This window comes from Lytechinus variegatus, chromosome 16 (genome assembly GCF_018143015.1).
Source record: "Lytechinus variegatus isolate NC3 chromosome 16, Lvar_3.0, whole genome shotgun sequence".
In the NCBI taxonomy this organism is placed as follows: Eukaryota; Metazoa; Echinodermata; class Echinoidea; order Temnopleuroida; family Toxopneustidae; genus Lytechinus; species Lytechinus variegatus.
Genome location: NC_054755.1, coordinates 12,154,451 through 12,176,180, shown reverse-complemented (window position 1 = coordinate 12,176,180; position 21,730 = coordinate 12,154,451). Strand labels below are relative to the sequence as shown.

The 21,730-nt window shown below is 35.4% G+C and overlaps 1 protein-coding gene across 2 annotated transcripts; it reads right to left on the bottom strand.

Moving 5' to 3' along the window:
- Window positions 1–350: 350 nt before the first annotated feature.
- Window positions 351–21,280, bottom strand: LOC121430159 (histone demethylase UTY-like). 2 transcript variants are annotated; one of them, XM_041627436.1, is made up of 6 exons: window positions 20,924–21,280; window positions 20,736–20,802; window positions 10,786–10,891; window positions 9,698–9,747; window positions 7,902–7,960; window positions 351–432 (listed from the first exon to the last, which is right to left on the bottom strand). In XM_041627436.1, the coding sequence occupies exons 1-6, from the start codon at window positions 21,004–21,006 to the stop codon at window positions 366–368; spliced, it is 432 nt and encodes a 143-aa protein (XP_041483370.1). In that variant the 5' UTR covers window positions 21,007–21,280; the 3' UTR covers window positions 351–365. The 2 variants fall into 2 exon arrangements, with proteins under 2 accessions (XP_041483370.1, XP_041483371.1); XM_041627437.1 differs by lacking the exon at window positions 351–432 and having other exon boundaries at window positions 7,796–7,960.
- Between the last annotated feature and the right edge of the window lie 450 nt (window positions 21,281–21,730).

Here is a 21,730-nt window from a genome sequence, read left to right as displayed (position 1 = left end):
ACCAAATTATGCGGATATTATCCGCATAATTGGGTTTATGAAAGGGGTATTAGTTAACAATTAGAGGACATGGAGTCATTCACATTCTCTCTCCAAGACCAATCCAGTGCACCATTCAAGATATACTGTAGGCCTATGATTTATCAAAGTAAAAAAACACAAATCTGAAAATTTTAGCGTCTACTACTTGTAATAATTTCTCTCATCGCTTAAAATTATAGAATATAACCGACTGTCGTAATAACAAATAATAAGCATAATCAGTGATGATGCATTTTCAATACCATCACTCAAATACAAAAAAAAGTTATTTTACAAAATCAATTATGAGGGATACACAAATTCCCTGGGGAATAAAAAAAAAACTAGGTCACAAGTGTGAATCTCTTTTCGAGGTTAACCCGACCCAGAACTCGGTCTCCCTCGCTGTTACTGCAGGCAACAGAAGAAAATCAAGGAAAACATATCAAGCGAAACTTCATTAAGCTTTTTATAATGGAGGTCACAGAATTATTAGGCATACAGGCAGGCAATAGGCGTGAACTCATCATTTGTATACACTTCATGTACATGTATCATAACTTACTGTATATAGGGGATTTTCAAGCGTATAGTAAGTTAGTTTCCTTGGAGTAATATTAACTTAAAGCTTAATCTAATGTGAATTACACTTAAATGTCTTCTAGCATTCCAACCGTACAAAAGTGTATGGCCAATGAAGGTTTTTTTCAGCTGTTAAATTAAATTCTGACATAATTTTGTTTCTATCACCTCTATCAATATTTTTTTTCCTTCAAGAACTGCATTGATCTCTAACCATGTTTCTTATTCATTTAATGATTGGACATCAGAAAAATGCAAATATTTTAAATTGATTGGGCAACTGGGCAGGTATTCCATTTTAAACGAAATAAGCATGCTTAAGTCAACAAGAGGAACGCCTCTGGCAGCCTCGCCTGCATTAGGCAATTTGATATAGCAGCAGTGCTGCCTTCGAAAACAGCTAATGAATAATTATTATTCACAGAAGAAAAAACTAACATGATAATTTTATGTCCTTTGACCCAAAATGACCTTTGACCATGATCATGTGACCCAAGACATTTGCAAAACAATCATTCATACTTGATTACCCTTATGTTAATGTTTCATGAGCTAGATCCATAAACTTTCCAAGTTACAATGCCGAGTTTATGCTTCCACTTTTCAGGCCAGAATCAGCGTTTCTAAACGTGATTTCTAAACACGGTTGCGTCCATGCTTACTTTCATTTAAACGCTGTTTCAAAACGCCGATCGAAACTCACAAAAAGGTGCGTTTGTAAACGTCGTTTGACCAGAATCAGGCTTTCTGGGGAAGTATAAACAGAACCACGATCGTAAACGTGTTTAAATGACGTCATTTGGTACATGCTTCCGGTGAGATGAAAATCCGCGGGCAAATACAGTCGTATTGCTCCTTGTTATCTCTACGTAAAAACAACAATCGGAAAAAAAAACTTTCGAAGAAAGGCCACCCAATTTGACCTCGCTTTACGATGCGAAGCCAGCTGGAGATCATGATTTGCTCTGAAAAGTTAAGCATAAACAGCACTCCCAGAACCACGTTTACGATCCGCGTTTTGAATCGACGTTTGAAATCGCTGATTCTGTCGTCGCAATGGAAGCATAAACACACCCTAAGTTACAATGCCAATTTAACACATACTCCCAACATGGCCAGAGTTCATTGACCTTTAAATGACCTCTGATCTTGGCTATGTTCCTGAAACACGCACAGGGTATTCAGGGATACATTGCTGCTCTAATGTCCAAGTTTCATGAACTAGATCCATAAACTTTTGAAGTTACAGGTTTGATGACAATTCCACAAATACCTCCAACATTACCAAAGTTTGTTGACTCTAAATTACCTTTGACCTTGGTCATGTGACTTGAAACTTGCACAGGATGTTCAAGGATACTTGACTGCTCTTATGTCCACATTTCATAAACTAGATCCATAAACTTTTAAAGTTTTGACAATTCCTCATATAACCCCAACATGGCCAAAGTTCATTGACCGTAAGTGACCTTTGACCTTAATCATGTGACCTAAAACTCAGGCAGCATTATCAGTCATACACTATTACACTTGTGTCTAAGTTTTATGAACTAGGTCCATATACTTTTTAAGTTATAAAGACATTTTAAAGGGGAAGTTCACCCTGACAAAAACTTTATTGTAAAAATAGCAGAAAAAATAATAAAAAATATTGTCGAAGGTTTGAGAAAAATTCATCAAATAATTAAAAAGTTATTAGAATTTCAATTATTTGATTTGTGACGTCATATGCGAGCAGCATTCCTACATAGCGAATGGTAAAAAATCAATAAAATGTCATTTTCTCAGAAAATTGAAAATGGTTTTAACTGTACCTTTTGTATATCAATAGACAAATTATTTCACACCCGATCATGAATAGAAAACAAAATTAAGTCATCAGGAACCATGCAAAATTTGAAATTCATGCATTTTATATTACATAACACATGGGGCAGCTGCTCGTTTATGACGTCACAAATCCAAAACTTTGAACTCTAATAACTTTCTTAATCTTTAACGGATTTTCCTCAAACCTTCACCAATATTTTTTACTATTTTTTCTGCTATTTTTGCAACAAAGTTTTCTTCAGGGTGAACTTCCCCTTTAAAAACTTAACCTAGGTTAAGATTTCAATATCGAGTCTGCCAACATGGTCTAAGTTCATTGATCCTAAATAACCTTTGACCTTGGTCATGTGACCTGAAACTCGGGCAAATGATCAGTAATACCTGATTAACCTTATGTCCAAGGTTAATGAACTAAGTCCATATACTTTTTTGAGTTATGATGACATAATTTAAAAAACTTAACCTTGGTTAAGATTTCAATGTTCACGACGCCGTCGCTGCCATCGGAAAAGCAGCGCCTATAGTCTCTCTCTACTATGCAGGAGGTGAGACAGAAAGAAATTGAAGCATTTTGTCTCATTTTCTGTCTAAGACACAATTCTTAGCCAAAATCGTATTCCATTAAGAATTGGCCATGAAGAGTTTTTGTGCGGCTAAGACAGATATAGGATGAATGGCTAAGTAACTTTTCTTAAAACTGCAGTCTGTATTCCATAAGAATTTTGCCCTAACTTAAAGACAGTTGTGAGTTGTCTTAATTGTTTTAGTTTCAAGGCAATTTCGGCCCACGCCTTTTCTTTAACTTGGAACGTGATACATGAATTAGGCTTAGGTCTCAAGATCTCTTCCCTCGCTCTTATTTCTGCTATTAACATAATTTTCTCTCCTTCAGTGAAATTGGCCTTCCTTTTTTTCTCAGCCTCCATCTTGATATTTGTTATGATGCGATTTTTCTTTACACATAAAACGAATAGACTTTTCACTGCAGAGAAGCTGTTACGTTCGCGACAAAAGTAGCGTGACGTTAATTTTCTCATGGCGTCATAGAATTTGGGACTTTGGCTTAGCCATACCGTCTGACTTGAGACAAATGTCTTAAAGCTTATTGAATATCGTTAGGAAGATTTCTTCGACAAATAAATGCTAAGACAAATTGCTCAAACTAAGCAAAAAGCTTATCTTGTTTATGGAACATGGGCCTGATCTTTTTCATGTTGAATCACAAAATTCATTTTTCAAAACATGTTTATTTCATATCTTGCACATTAAAGAGGCCACAGATTTAAAAAGTGAGTAGGATTAGTGAATACATATTTCAAGGGATTTATAGCAAAGCTAAAGTCAAGTCTGAAGTTATAGTAAATCCCCCAACTAGACTGAATGACCTTGTACAATGTCTCCTTAGCATGTTGTACACGAGCAAATGGGAGACTGAATGTCAAACATTTGTACCATTGCACACATGACGTACCATCCAAAATGTACCGTTGCACGGCTTTAGGAGGTGACATCACAATACGATTCAATTCATTGTGCTCAGTATACATGTAGGATGCTGGTTACATGCGCAATGCTGTCCGGTGGCATGTGCACTTGTGGGATTTTGCTTTTTCGCTTGTACAACGCCCCTTAGCTTGTTGTACGCAATCAGATGGGAGACTGAATGTTAAACATTCGTACAGTTGCACACACGATGCACCATCCAAAATGTACCGTTGCACGGCTTTAGGAGGTGACGTCACAATACGATTCAATTCACTGCGCTCAGTAAAAAATGAAGGTGAAATAGGTGTATAGCCTGCTCGCTAAATACGCAATGCTGCCCGAGGTCATGTGCGCTTGCATTCGGTGAAAGAAAGAGACACTCTATTTAACTCGGCTAACACCTCGTTGCATAGAGCATCTTTCTTTCACCTCATGCGAAATTTCGCATCATTGCACTCATGCCTATTCCCTATTTGTAGTATTCCATTTTTTTGTATGTCCTAAAACATTTATGATGTAGAGAATATGAACTTTGAATTTTATAGTTTTGTGAATTTATATGGAAAAATCATTTTTAACAGCTGTGTGATTAAAATAAAATATCTGGGTGTTATTTTTTTCTATCCAACCACTAAATTTGTAAAATGAGTTCAAATTGCAATTTATTATAGAAAAATAAAAACATTACCAAGAGAGGGCACTATTATAATTCAAATTTTCACTAGGAATCATCTCTTTAAAAAATAACTCTTGCTATTTTTGAAAGATCCTAATAATAAATGATACTCATAATTTACAATGACCCTTTTTAAAAGTTTTAGATGGGCTTAAAATGTGTCCCAGAAAATATGTCAACATGACACACAGAAAAATGTGAGGAACAACTGAAATCAATAATAATATTCTATTTTAACAGCATTTTTACATTTCAAAGTTTGATTGTGCCTCTCAAAGGGGGGGGGATGGGCCAGCTTTGCCCCCCCCCATCCGCCAGTCCTCAGCCCCGATTATATAATTGCTTAATCTTCACTCCTATTTAGCATGCAGGATAGTTTTCAATCATTCAATAATTCCAATAGTCTTGATTTTTTTATCATCATTTGCCATGATCCTGAAAAGGTGACCCAAGATTTCAATCTAAGTGTATAACACCAATCAACACTATAGGTTTTCATACACTTCAAGGTAAAAAAAAAACACCACCATGATATGTGTGTCAATATTTAGCCTAAATATTTTCTTTTTAATTATTAACATCAGTTGTCCTTTCCCTAACTGGTAATTTACATCATGAATCAATACAATCCCAGACTGCTACAAAATAATGAGCTTTCTACTTTTACCCATCTTATGAAATTTTTTCTGAAAAAAACCCCCAGTACATTGAGCTTTACTTATATTTTTTGCAAACTTGAAAAAATAGATGTTTTATAGATAGGGATGCTTGGAATAAACTACAGGGTATTATTAAAAGACTTGTATTACTCTAATTCAGGGGGGCAGTCTGCCCCCCCCCGACGAATCACAACCCATGCAAAGGACGTATCCCTGCCCACCCTGGCGAGGTTGAAAGACCTCCCCCCCCCGACGATCTTGAATATCTTTATTGCCCCCCCCCCCTCCCCTGAGGAGCGTGAAGACCTTTTTTTTTTTTGCTTGGCACTTTTTTTTCTGGGACAATATCTTTATTTTTGATTGAAGGCCTTTTTTTTGGCTTGTCAAATTTTTTGGCGGACGGTTTTGCCCCCCCCCCTGTGGAAAATCCTAGGTACGCCACTGGTATGGAGTGCCACTTGTCAACTCATTTACTAAGTAAAAATCATTATCTTCCTGCAAACAAAAATGTAATAAAATTAATTGAGTTGTGAAAACTAGGAAAATACAAATATGAATTGGAATTAATTAACACATTACAATTGCCTCAAATATACAAGATATATTATGAAACCCAGCATTCCATAGAAGAGTGATTTAAAATTTTCGTTCAGAGTAGGATTACAGCTACATGTAGGTTTAATTATCTAACTTCCACCCCTTGTCACTCTAATAAAGACTTTAAAAATACATTTTCTGCCAATTAATAAGCTAAGAAGAAGTCATGGAATCATTGATTTTGAACATATTTATGTTTTTGGGGCATATTTTTTAGTCTTTAAAAAAAAAATTCGACTTGAGAAAAAAAAATCAATTACACTGAAGATTGCAAACAGAGATAGGGTAAACATGTGGGACATTGTATTATCTTTGCTTGCAAAAAGACCAGACACCATGATCAAATTTAATTTTGATGTTTGTTTTGCTAATTTCTCAGCAATTACACAATTTCTTCAAAAATAATTACGCACATATTTTCTAATTTATATGTACATGTACCTGTAGATACCATGTTGATTGGATACTGTACAAACTCATTTTGAAATCTTTACAGCAACGGGCATTTATCTTTATCTTTTTATAAATAATAAGAGTGGGAAAAAAAAGCCAAAGTAGTTCTGCTTGATACACTTTTTTTTTCTAGGGCGACAAGCTGACCTTCGTGTAGTATCAGTTTCAGACTCAGTACATTTTTCAAGAATAAAGATATACATGTATCACTCATTTCACTCAGACTCACAACAATTGGGAATCAATATTGTGTCAATTTAGGATATTAAATAAAAACTATGTAGTTAATGTAATGCTCCTTCAATGTGACACAAAATAAATACAAATGACTTCAAAACATATTTTCTTTGGAGAATAATCATTCATATGATTCTCTAAAAATTGTTATGCTTTAATCAAAACCAAACCTAGGTCAGCACAGACTTCCCCTTTAAAATCAACTAAAATAGACAAATAAAACAAATAAATTTCCTGAAATGACAGGGAAATTTAATATGATAGTAGCGTAAAGAATAAGAATATTAAAATAACACACTTCCCCTCAATCAAGACTAAAGCACCAGCCAAAAGCTTTTTCACAGGCAGAATGAACACAAAGAGATTTTTTTCATTCTCAACAGGAAACCAAAATTGGAACTGGCCAGGAATTCTCTACAGAGGGCTCACTCCACAAATGCTTCCACAAACAATGGAGTGCCAATGAAAACAACTGTAAGCTGTTCCGGACAAGTCGTGATGCATGTTGATTTATTAAGAGGCATGTCAAATGGGGATTTGATTCTGTTTGTTTGAATGGTAACCATGGTAATAAAGAAATTCCTTTCTTCATAGAATTCAAATGTATGAATTGAAAAATCTAAGTTATGTATGTTCTTTAACTGCTCATTGACCCCAATTACAGTTCTTAGCAACAGCATATATTCATCAGGATTTTTCTTTATTTAGTAAGGGCTAAATGTTTTTGACAATGAGGCAATTGTCTAGCTTCCCATTTATGATTATTGGCTCAATGTTTTTTTATTAATTAAGTAGATTTTAGGCCAATTTTCAACTAAATTTTCTTGATATAGTGCAGACATACTGGAAACTCACATTTCCAACTCTTATAATTCTCTAATTTTGTTTTCCCTCTCTCTTTCTTCTTTCCTTCATTATGCCCTCAAGCACTCTGTATCTGGCTTACTATAAATCAGTATCATCATTATGAATGATAAGACCAGTCAATACTCAAAGAAACTCTTCAATTTTCCAGCACTCTTCAAAACTCAATGTACACACACATACACACTAAAACACATAATCTAGCCATTCTAGTCCCTCATAATTCATCCAAACATTTCTTCAAAGATGAACACATATATGGAAAAAAGATCAAACTCTCTACCAGGTTAAACATGGACCCCCCCCCCAAAAAAAAATAATAATAATAAAATAAATAAAAAAATAAATAAAAAACAAAAAATAAACAAATGAATAAATAAATCAAAACATATAGACAAGTCAGGAAAATTTAAATCAAAATAATTTCATCACAATAATACACAAAAATAAATTCCACAAATTACAAAGCAGCACAGAATATAACATGTCGGACTTACCACTGGTAGGCGCTGAAATGGAAGTAAACCATACCAAGCCCATACAGAAAGGTTGCATCCTACAAAGAGAAAGGGATTTAAAAAAAACACCTTTTGGTAAATATGATCTCCTAGGATTGGAATCTGGAATTCACTGAGATGTCATTATGTATTTTCAATCATGCATTTATAAATTCAAGTTATTGTTTGTTTGTTGGGTTTTTTTAGGATCAATATCTAGAAAGAAAAAAATTATGATAAAGAGAGCAGTAATTATTGTACTTATGATGCACAAAATAAATAGGGAACGTACACTTTATATTAAAAATGCAATCACCTTTACACTAATTGTGTAAGTTACAAAGCTATTTTGAAGTGTCTGTAGAACTAATAAATTGGTCGATTGATATTTTCTTAACACGATAACACATCTACAATGAAATATTGCATACCAGTATTTAATTTTTCCTTGATAAATATTTAGAGGTGACTTTTACCTGCATTTAGCAGGAAATGAATTACAGTTGCTACATTTATCATTTGGCCCGCACTTTCTTTCAATACTACAGATGGATCAATTGTCAATTTCATTGCAGGTCATCAATGGATAACCCCTCGCACTGAGAACCACAAGGTTCAAGATTCAAATCCCATGCCATCCTCCTTGCTTCTTTTTGTAAGACACAACTATTATAATCACTCTCATCCCAGATATTTTATGGGATTTTAGGGGGGAAAAAATACATTCCTTTATTGTCTCCTTCTCTAGCTGGTATAAAAATAAAGAGCTTTTGTTTTGAACACTGAATGGTTCTCTGAGATTGACAACCATATATGTGCCATTGGGTGTTAAGCGTTTCCGTCTTGCCAAAAAAATTGTTCACAAGTTTAGGACACAATGTACACTTTTTCGTCAAATTGAGAAGGTAATACGGGACGTGTGTCATGTCATTTTCAGCACAACTCTGATTCACCAGTTCAACAGTCATAAGAACTGGGGCTAGGGTTACATAGAGTTATGATTGATCCGATCAATCGCAACTATGGAAAGCCAGCAAAGTCAACAAATGAAATGCATGTTTGTTCCAAAAAAAATTCTAGATATGAATGTATATCCATCAATTCATTGATTTCTTGACAATTTTGTGTGTTCTCCTTTGTTTACGAAAGACATTTGCGAATTTCCTGTAGAAAAAATTATGACCCTGATAGATTTCCAGAGTTACGATTGATTGGATCAATCGTACTTCCTTGTAAAAAGGGGCCCAGGAGTAGTAAGAAAACCTTAGTTGACACATGCACAGACAGATCAATTGTCAATTTCAAATTTATAATACTAGAGCTTATTAGAGTTCAGAGTAGCGCTTCATGAAAGGACCGGTCAGACGTTTTATCCAACCTGGGGTCCATTGCAGAAAGAGTTGCAATCAAACTCAACTCTTAAAATCATGCGCAACTTGATTTTCAACCAATCAACAGCACGCATTTTGGACTTGCGATTGATTTTTTGACTTGCGTTTAAACGCAACTCTTTCTGCAACGGACTCCAGTACTGCTTTCTTTGACAGTTACTATTATAACAGTGCCTCTCAGGAAAGTTGTTAGACTTGTCGGATGAAAATGAAGTATAAACACTCCCCTGAATATGTTCTTCAATGTTTTTATATTTCTTTTTTTTTTCTTTTTGGGGGTGTCCTTTTCACCCCAACTGAATGGGCACTCATGCCCCTAATTCTTCTGCCCCCCCCCCACCAAGCAGACTTCCCCTAGATATGCTCAGGCTTAAAGAAGTCTTCAGCTGTTGATAAATCCCTTACCTTCCAGTATTCGCTATCCAATGTGAAGAACTTCTGATAGGCTGACAGAGCTATGAATAAACAAGAGGAAATGTTGGTAAAAATAAGTTATCAAAAGAACAGTTATTTCCTTGCTCCAACATGTAAATTAAACACAAATGATTATTATAATAATGACAGTAAAATATATTTCTCCTCCTTCCTGATGAGAATGGAGAAGAATAAAACAATAACCAACCAAATGTTTGTACCGTACTTAGATTTTTTTTTAATGTGTGCCAAATGATGCTAGTAGAAATTACTACTTGCAGAGTGACAAGCAACATAGGCATGAAATGTTTGTCTTACAGACAGGTCGTATTCCAAAAATTTCAAGAATACACATGCCCATGTGTTCATATCTTTGTTGGTAATTTCAGCACACACATTAATAGCTCATTGTCATAAGGTCCCTGTAATATTATTTATCCAATAATGGCAATTCAAACAGCAAACCAAAACTATGGATTCTGTGGGAGCTACCATTTGAAAGTAAATGTATCATAGTTTTTTGTAGGAACTATTTATGCAAAAGGGTATAAAACCTATAGTCTCATATTCTCAAAAGATGTTTCAATGGTACCATGGGACAAACCAATGGACTATGACAATTTCTGGTATTGTTTCAGTCAAACATCTTTTATAAGATGATACAAATGCAACCTCTTTTGAGAATACATCCATAGAGGCAAGCCAATTGCATATAATACCATCACTTTCCAATAAAATTTTTTAACCAATCTGATAGATGGGTCACTTCAAGCAGAAATGCAGTACGAGATAGAATTCTAGTGCAGAGTGAACATACTAATCAGCACTCTGTGATAATCAATGCACTGTTTTGATCAATTAAACACCACATTTCATTTGATTGTACCATCATTTCTAGCTCATTTTGTATCCCTGTATGTTTCCAATGATTTCCAGTGCCATTAAGTACTGGGTTTTCAAAACCACCTTTTTGAATTTGGGCCTATGTGTTTTTGTCACTTGATACGTGATGGGAGTGAAACTTGGTCCAATCATGCCTTGTGATTTGGAGAACAGAACGATCTCAAAAGTTCACCGACCTTTGCTGTATTCTCCCAGCAGTAAATGGTAATGTCCCAGCTTGCAGTAGATCTTGGGGTCACTGACCTCCTTCTTCTTGATCTCCTGCTCAAGCTGAGCGATGGCCTGGAGAGAGAATGGAAGAGATGGAGAGAGGGTGAGAGAGGGGGCAGAGACATAAACAGAGACAGGTGGTTCATATGTTCAATCAAAACATCAGTGGCAAATGCAAATCATGAAGCAAAAGTACTTAAACTTGGAAAAAAGGGGGGCAAATATTGGACAAAAGATGGTGGGAATGAAAAAAAACATAGAAAGTATAAAAAATTAGTGCGGAAGTGAGAGAGGGGGAAGGAGACAGAAAAGGAGAACGGGAAGAGAAGGCAAAGACGATGAGAGAGCAAATGGAAGATAAAATTGAGAGAATCAGAGAAGAGGGAGAGAGGGGGAGAAAAGGAGAGATGAGGAGAGAAATCAAGAGAGTGTGGAAAGAGAAGAGAGTGAATACATGTACATGCAGATGGATGCAGACAGACAGTGATTCATATTTATTGATCAGGATCATGTAAAAGCAAACATACATCACTATTATGATAAGGGACACTGGGACAGATCCCTGAGCTATTGTGCAATATAATGAACACACATGTACATGTACATTGACCGAGCTGCTGGCCAGTCTCTATCAATTAAACAAATTATTTATAAATAGTCTCATAGAGATATACATACATAATGCACAAAAATTACACAAATCATGACAACTTTAGCTCAGCTCTGCTACAAGTCACATGTACAAGTACAGTACTCAACACAGAAATGCCTGAATGGGGCTAAACACAAATATTCAGCCTCAACATTCCAGCTGTTTCTATGAAGAGAAATGCATTGCAGTGGAGTGGTGGACCTTTGTACATTCTTAAAAAATGAACTTCAAACAAATTTGAAAGCTCACAATATTTGTTTTAATCGTTCTCACAGCTTGACTTTCTCTTTGAAACCATTAATGTTTGCCTCATGTTCTTTTAACACAGAAAAACACATCCCTGGATCAGGGATCTTCGGCAATGTGAACTTCAGCTATTTAAGGTGTATTCACACCAGCCTGAACTACCTGAAAATTATCAAAACTTGTTTGGGCTTCAAAGTACCGACCAAATTCGCTATCATACCAGCTGCTACGACATATGCCGGACCAGAGGCCAGGGACTTTCGGGTATTTTTGTCTTCGGGTACCCACGGTAATTTTTGGGCGGGTACACAGGTACCCGAAAATCATGACGCATGAAATATGACTGGTGGAAAACCCCATAGGTGATGTCATCCAGCCACTGCTGCAAGTCAATTCATGAATGAAAATATTATAAAATAAAGCATGCGCAGTGCAAGCCTCCCAGTGCCCCACACAGGATTCTATCGAAACAAGTCTGCAATACTCTGTCACCTCGTACTGAATTCGAGCTAGAATTTGACTTTCCTATATGAAGTATGAAAGGTATGCCTCTTCTCGGAGGATCCGTTTTTTCATCAATACCACAAAGGTAAGCAAATTTTGATTACTTCTTACTTTCCTGTCAAATCTTACGAAGTAGCATCGATATTGTTTTGTGTTTGTGAGTTTGTAGAATCTATCGCAACGTGCACAAAGTCAATTGAGCGTCGGATGCGCCAGCCAATCAAGATTGTGTTACCGTACCAATTTGGGTTTATGATGAACTGAAAATGGTTACACGAACATGATTGGCTGGCGCTTTGTATGTTCAAGCTGCAAAAGAAACATGGCGACAATTAAACAATCTCATTCACACCATCACTTCAGAAACTTGTAGATTCATGGATATTTCGAGGGTAAACAGTGACATTCAAAATGAGATTTGTGTACTTTTGTGATGAGTAACTAACAATCATGTCTTACATTATGCAATACAAATCATATTATACTGGAAGCAATTATCGGATATTGATTTTCCTACTCGGATACCCAAGGGCGTACCTAAGGGCTTCCCTGCGGAACCCAGGTACCCGGGTTTTAGTCTCAGCCCTATCCAACCAAGTAAATATTTCATCAACTTTTTTTTATTATTTCATAATTCACTCTTGTCAGGTCTAATTTCAATGAATTTCTCATTAAAAATATATAATTAGGCATCAAGGACGGCCGGGATCGAAACCCATGCCAGTATCCGTGTGAGTCCAAAAAAATTGACACCCCACAAATCCCCAATTCAAGAGAAAAATATGTCATGAACATATAATCATTATATATGACTGGAAAAAGTATCTTCTCCCAAATAATTTCATACTATATTTATAGGGTATGTGTTAACACTTAGATGATCAGGAGGTATTCTTTGCAGTGATGTAAATTTCGATTAGCACCAAAGTATGGCATAAATGCAATGAATGAACCCCAGATGCCGATAATGTTTAAATCCTATATGAGTTTAATAGTGAACATATTTGCAAATCCCTTTTCAATGAAATCAACTTGAGAATTGGTACTAAAAAGTGTAAAGCAATTCTAAAGTAAATTACTCAAAGTGTTTTGAAATGGATTTTAGTGCAACTCTTGTCAATGACACCTGAATTCATTCACTGCAGTCATACCTTACTTTGGCCCGAATCAAAATTTAAATCACCGCAAAGAATAAAAATTTCTAGTAACCTCAACGCCTTACACTCAACCAAAACAATTGATCAATCAGGCGATTGCCAAAATCAAGGGTTCTTTAATGCTTTATACCTCCGCATCATGCTATATTTTTTTCATATTATGAGGGATTATTGTAAATTTGAGGATTGCTGGGTATATTAGCTAATAAAGATATATTACCCTATCTATCATTTCACACATTCATATTTGCCAGAAAAAGACCTCAAATTGTACTTCAAATGAACTTGCAACAAAACATCTGCATTCCTACATGCATATACATGTATAACAAAGAATGTATTTATCTTTTCCCCTTGTATGCCTTTTCTTAAAAGTTCTCCCGTTTGCTTTCACAAATTCACACCGCCTTAAAGCAAATATCCGATGTACACTGTAGGAGAAATTATCAGTCATCCCTTCAAAAGTTCTCATATTTATATGCCTTCCAATAATGGGACATTAATAATAATAATAATATAGGATATTTATATTGCGCACATATCCACCTTGTTAGGTGCTCAAGGCGCTCCTATATTACCCGGCTAAGCTAGGCGTTCATAGCGCACACAGCTTCTTAAGGAATTACTTCCTACCGGTACCCATTACAAAAAAATCCCCCAAAGAAATGCTCTCACATCTTACACCAACAAAATCCCAGTTATTTTACCTAAATGGGCCGGTGTAAACACCTCTAATGTTACATGTCAACCAAGCGATGCAGACCTGACCCAGATATGTCCCTTTCACGCCAACGTAAACAAGTCCAATTTTCACAAAAACACAAACAGGAGTTTGCTTTGGGCCCTAGGAAACTTAACGACAATGTACTCTCTGAACTACATACCTGAACAGTTTGAGCAATCATTAATTTTTCTTTTACAATAGGTCTGTTTTGTGCACTTATCATAATGCCGCTTTTAGGACTTAAAGGCAGTTTAGAAACTCTGTCTAGGGACAGTCCCCCCTAACATGAAGGTTTACAATCGATGCAAATGATTGATCAAAATCATCGTGGCATGCATGACACTTTGTTCAAAACACCGACCAGGAACCAATGAGGATGGTTCTTTCTGAATCATTCATATATTCAAATCATCACAAACTCTTTTGTTACGAGCCCCAGGATTCAAAATCAGAATCATCATTCCAGGTGGGTGTTTCATAAAGCTGTTCGTAAGTTGAGAGCGACTTCAAGAACGACTGGTGATCCTTTCATGTGGTAAATGGTATATTCATTGGTGATGGTTTAGTGTAGGGCCTAGTTTAGTGCGTACGAAAGGTTCGCCAGTCGTTCTTAAAGTCGCTCTTATCTTACGAACAGCTTTATGAAACGGCCCCCAGTTACACTTGCAAGTCACTTACTGCCCTTTCACATAGTAAAAAAAATTCGTAATTTGGATGATTCCAGTGAAAAATAAGGCTAATGACAAATTTTTAGCATGTGTGAAACCAAACCAGAACATGATTAGAATCAAAAACGCTAATCACAATCACAAATTCAAATTCTACTCCGGAGGTGAATTCCAGTGTAAGTTTCACTCAAATTACAGTACGAATTTTGTGTGTGAAAGGCTTTGACCTCCATAACATCTTAAGGGGGCGGAGCTTATGTGACTTTTCAAGCACTTCCGAAGATGATACAATTGTCATGCACTCATCGTAGTTTGTATTTGCAATGCAGTGCTTTGATTGACAAGTGACCAAGGACACATACATGTACTGCCTTCATTTTCGAGTGAGCGTGTGAAAGGACCGATGATTCTAAAGACGAATTGCAATCATCATTACAATGATGATTCAAGATTCACGTGTGAAAAGGCCCTTAATTATATGTAGGTCAAATAAGCATCTCCTTTCATCATTTATACATGTACATCAAAATATAGATCTACCTAATAGATAAATTTGCTTCATTAAAAAATATGTGGTCCAGAAATTTTTAAGCAAAATCTAATTATTTTCATTACAAAAGCTATTTTTCCTATTTCTCTTCATTTCAAACTTGAAGTTTATTTGAACCCAATGGGATTCATTGGGGTCCTTTAATATTCTATTGGGCCTACTTGTATGTATTAACATTTTTGTAGCAAATACCCGTAAGCTCCCCTATCCTTTTCCCCGATTAGGACTATTGACTTTTCCATTAAAAACATCATTCAGAATATGTGTTTTATTTGGACCTATTAACACAAACAAGGATTGATCATACAACTGATTTAATGATTGATGGTATTATGTGCAATCAAAACTTACAAATATTACTACAAAATTAAGCACTGAGCTTTGTGATACAGTCCTGAGCCAAACTTTTAATCCCCCTGATTTTGCAACATTAACAGCTAAATCATTATTTTTCCGTGAGGTAATACCATAATAGATTTCCCTATTCTCCATTACACATGAATGTTATGAAATAAATGTGAAATTAATAGAGGCCTACATGTAGGTCATAAAACTAGGTTGCATTCTTGAACAAAGAGCTATCAATAAAAATGCACTGTTCAGCAATAACGTGGCAATAATACAATCTCTATGTATACATCAAGGCAAAGACAAGACTCAAGTAGAATTATCAATAACAAATAGGTGAGTAAACAGTGATTTGAATTGACCAATATGACATGCATGCATACTTTCGGCTAAAAGTTTTAAGATTTTTGAATGAACATAAAAAAGTGGATCATAAAACTGCCCTATATAGGGTTACCTGTGTTTTCTTATGTACAAGTAGTTCGGCCATTCACAATATATACAAAAAAAAGAGTTTGTAATGATCCTGTATTTTACACAGGGCTCTTTTCAAGTTGTGAGGAAAGGGGTGAGCTTGAATATGACGCAAAGTTAGATTTGCGACACATCTTCTCTATAATAATAATAATAATAATCCACTTTTATATAGCGCTTAATACATCGGAACGACGTGTCTAAGCGCTTTGCAAATATATTACCTCGGTCATCGGATTCAATCAGTCAATCCCGCACACAATGTGTGCACATCCTCCACTCCCTGGGGAGTATTCTGAATTTGTGTGAACCTGGTCAGGATTTAATCCCGACATGTTTAACAGTTTTTTAATTATTTTAAGATAAAAATTATTCTAGGGAAAAATCAGGACAGTCCTTACATGTCCCTGTGCATATTTGTACACTTGAGAATGTGACTCAGACTGATTTGACTGTGTGCGCCCATGGAAATGGGTAGGACTCTGTGCATGACTAGTTGTTAAAAAAAATGAAATTTTCAAAAATAATATGCACACCCCTCTAATCCACATACATCATTCAGAAACAAAATGAGAATAGCAACTTTGATGTGTTGACACTTGGCTTGTTTATCAGATTTGCTGCTTTACTTGACTGAATCATAATTTTCAGTCTGTAGGTCCATCTATTTTTAATTAACGTTTCTTGCTTGTGCATTTGTACAAATATGCACAGCACTTGAAGTCATACTGGAATGGACATGAATATGAATTGACGGGTCAGAGTATTCCGTTGTGGCATTTATGCAGTGTTCAGAGCGTACATACAATAATGCCTGGTCTACCTTTGTGATTGGTAAAAAGAATCACATGACATGCAAATTTCCTTGTGCAATCCAGGGTATCACTATCGCAAAAACGTGTGCAATGAAAAATAATATTGCAAGCTTCAGCGTCACCAGAGATATCAACAGTTTTTTTTATGATGCCTAAAAAGTGATAAATCCCTGAACATTAGCTCTGATGTCAACTTCTATCATCTCCTTTACAATTTTTCAACATTATTACTATTATAAATAAGATTGTACTTGTTCAAAGTATCTAAAAACTGAATTATATGATAACTAAACAAACGCCTTTGAAAATCTACACATTGTTTTTCAAGATCTATCATTTCAAATATAAGTCAAAGTAGATCAAATACAGTACAACTTTATTACACACAAATAATTTACTGTGCTTAGTCTTTTTCTAGACTAGATAGATATTATTTTTGTAGACTTGACATCAGATGATGTGGTAAGCATTGATTAACCATGTACCAGTTGATACTAATGACTCACGTTTGTATAGGTCTGAGGATTAGTCTTGCCCAGCTGATTTTGTTCGTATAAGAAAGAGACATGAACTTAGCATTACAATAATATAGAGAAAAAAACACTGAATCTTATTGATTTAAAAAGAAGCCAATTTCTAATCCAAGGCTCCACATTAACTTTTCATGGTGGTGGCCCGTTCGGGCCACCAAAACCTTCAAATAATTTTTTTTGGTGGCCCATTAGTAAAGTTTGGTGGCCCGAAAAATATAAAGAAAAATATTAATTTAAAATGAATAAAACAAATTGAAATATTCTGCAGTCACTAAGACGTACCACTATTCTTTGTACATCTTGTATGTAAATCGTGCTTGCTGTTATTTTACTTTGCTTATTTTGTGGTAATATATAAATTGTTCTATCATTGTAAATATGAAATGATTGAAAGAGAATAAAAGAATTGTATTGTTCCCAGGTTGTGGACTCTTAATCACCGTATCGACACACACTCATAATGGTAAAGTAAATACATAGTGCATATAGCATACTCTGATAGATTTACAAAACAATTATTTTTCCTTTCTTCCTTTTTTATCATAAAACCTAGATTATGCAGGCCCCAAATCCAGTTTATTTTCTCTTTTCCAGCATATTATAGCAGGAGAAAATCACAGAAAAATATGCTGCAGAATTAGAACAATGTGTAAAAGGGGGAAATAAACAAAAATCATTTTTAGAATAGTATACTGAAAAAAAGAAATAAAAAATTTTTAAAAATGAAAGAAAAAACAAAGAACAGGAAAAAACATTTGAGAAAAAACAAAGAACAGGAGAAAAACATTTGAGAAAAAACAAAAGAAAATGTAAGAAAAATGAATAAGACAAAATTATCAAAAAATGGGGAAAATTATTATTATTCAGTAGAAACATGTTCTTTAATCGGGCATATTCAATGGGAAGGGGTATAAATGGTTTAATCACTGTAAAAAAAAAATGAAAGAAAAAAATGAGAAAACGGCAAAAAAAAAACAGTGAGAAAATTCCTTCCCTATATTTGACAAAATGATGGAAAAATTCACATTTCATATCAATGAAATCCCTTCCCAAAGTATTTACTTCCTTAAGAGTGGTTGAAGAAGTCATTTGTAAACAAGAAAGAAAGAAGCTGCCTATTTATTTTTGGCTAGAAGAGACACAGCTTCGAAATAAACCAAATATCAACATACATACAAATGCACATATGGGACTCTGAAGTACTCACCTATGTGTTTTATGTGTATTAATGCATTTGGAAATCGGTCTTTTTGAGTCAAAAGAGAGGTCATAATTCCTCCTTTTAATTCTTGCAGATAATCAGGTTTCAGTAATACGGACTGTAGAAGGGCATTTCATTGGTGTAAAATGTGACATTGACGTAGATTTTCAGAGTTCTGGGGAAGATTTCTTAGCAGTAACATTTCGTATCGCAGCTCCCTGAGTCTGAATAGTCTGCTCGTGCACAGCTAGCTAGCTAGCTGCAGTGGTTTCATGCACACAAAGCTCAGCCAGACAGCCGGCGCGGCCGGCTGAATAATAGTTACTGTATGCTAGCGGTAGGCCTACGTACTGTCATGACTATGCAATCTTTGTGTGTGTGTGTATTTGTGTGTAGATTAACAAAAAAGGCGCATGACGAATGGCTTGCAATTTGAACTGTAGAAAGTTGATAAATACATGCAAAATCGGGAGAAAAATTGCGCTACTTTGAAAATTATTGGTTGCCCGATTCGGGCCACCAAAACTTAACATTTTTTCAATAATGGTTGCCCGAGATGAATTTTTGGTGGCCCCGGGCCATCGGGCCACCGCTAATGTCGAGCCTTGTCTAATCAGACATTTCAATTTTTGTTTTTCTTAATATTCAATATTTTTTGTCAAATTAACTTTCTTGATATTTGGAGTTTTTTATTATTTCTTACACAATATTGACAGGCAGGCTCAAGAGGAATCTTTTTTGGTGTTTATTACTCATTTACAGCACTTGATTAAATGAAATTACCAGAATGAGACCCAATCCTCTTTTCAAATACAAATTGTATGTCTGTAATAAAAAACAATGAAAATGATTCATATTTACACTTATTATAGGCATTTATAAATCTGTTTACAACAATTTGTTTCTTTATGCCAATGTGATGTTTAAATAAATGCAAAACTGATAGACGTAGCCCAAGATACCATGTAGATCGCAATAAGTTGTTTTAATATTGACATTTTCTTTCTTCTTCATCAAATTCTATGGGGAGCAAGAAACAAATAGTGACTTTCAGTTACAATTTGTTACAAGCTACTGGATTCTTGCATCTGATTCACTCAGAGAAATTCTGTCACTGAAAATCACTGACAAACTACTTTGTGGAACACTCCCTGACTCCCTATGGTCTATGCCTTGAGGGCTGCACTTCATTTTTCTTCAAATAGGAATAAACAATGAATGTGGCAGAGGTGACGGACTTTAAGCTCAATTTTAAACCCAATTAAGATTTACTGAGTTTGAATTATTAATCTGAATGAATTTTATGTGCCTGCCTTCATATCAAACTGGGATATTTTCAATTTGACTTGAGGAAAAATTCCTTTATCATTTGACTTTGAGAAGTTTCAGATTTATTTTCTTTGCATTTGCAATTGCAAGTATAACTGCAGCTGTGGCCGCGCATAGTTTGTGATTGAAATGTATTTGTATAGTATCCAAAGTAAATTAATTAACACGTCCTTGTGACTTCTCACATGAAACCGGGGCTGAGAATATGATTTGCAGAACATGTCATGACCAGTTGGCATACAATAGTCCTTCTTCTGAACTCAGCTCAGTGTTAATAAGAGCTCTGTTCAGTAGCCTTTCTTTGTCACAAACTAAGTAAAAACTAACATTGAACTTAAAAATCACCCACTGCACTGGCACTGCCAATGGATCAGACATCAGTCCTTCTCTTTTCATTCATTTTTTTTTGTCAATTAATCAGCTCTCATGTTATATGAAATAGAATGTAACATTAGTTTTTACTAGATTCTTTAAATGAAATGTTAAATATTTCATTTGTCAATTTACTAATGTTAGATTCAAGAAAAAAAATTAATGTGGAGCCTTGCCTGAGCCTTCCCTTAAAAGTGACTCCCATTTATTTTCCTACACGCAGGACTAAGTCAAAGCGATCCCAACACACACAAAGTTCTGCATTAGCCAGTGGCAAGGGCGTTTATGTGTGCACATTCGCGCCGGGTTCGTTTAGTCAGTCATATCATTTTGATCCACATACCTTATTTAACATGGCCTTTTTCTGGGCTCCCTCTTCCCCTTCCGTCGTCATGAATCCAAATAGTCGGCTGAAATAAAAGTAAAAATAATTTATGAACGAAAAATTTTCATTCAAAGTGAATTTATGTATCGAAAAACAAAATTATTTTCAATTTCACGAAATGGTCCCGGTTGCGTTAGCTCACTCACCTATCGTAGGCAGTTGACAAATCTACTTCAGCGGGAATGGGAGCATTCGAAGTCATGACTTCTCCCACTTGTTCGGACATCATTTTCCAACATTCTAGCTCAAAATATTCAATTTCTACATTTCCAGAATCACCGGAGAAGCTGGAACATGTTGAAAATCGAGCGCTTTGCTAATTAGGAACAGTGGATTCGGGTTGAAGTTGAAAAACCTTCGTACGGGATACGGTACACACACTGCTCCACAACTCCCCGACCATTATCCACGCTCGTACTTGCTCGATCAAACACTTTTGTAACGCCGGTGTGTATTGGCTGGTCATCAGTCACATGACCGGTCTTTTGCAGAGTCGATCTTGTTTACCAGTGCGAATTTCTTTTTCTTCTTTTTTTCCCCTCATTTTATTTACAAATGTATATTTCAAAGGAATTGATTTCTACGTGTAGGCATTCTTCACACCAATAGACAACTTATTTTCGTAAAAGTTAGTTGCACAAGCAAATTTTAAATAACATGAAACAAAGTAGATCAAGACAAAATATTGGCTCAAAGTAACTGTATGCGGTTACGTAATTAGCATGTGGCATATCTGTATCCGTTCTCGCAAGGTTTCCTTTGTTTACAAACAAAGGGTGTGACTGGCTGATAAAGGGGTGCATTTCCGCCCCTCTCAGCTCCCGGAACCTCGTTACCGCCATAAACCCAATAGAAAGGTTTTTTTCCGAAAAGTAAAATTATACTTGACCTTCAATGATTGTAATAAAAATATAATTGTTGAACTGTCGCTATATATCGACTAAGGTAACTTT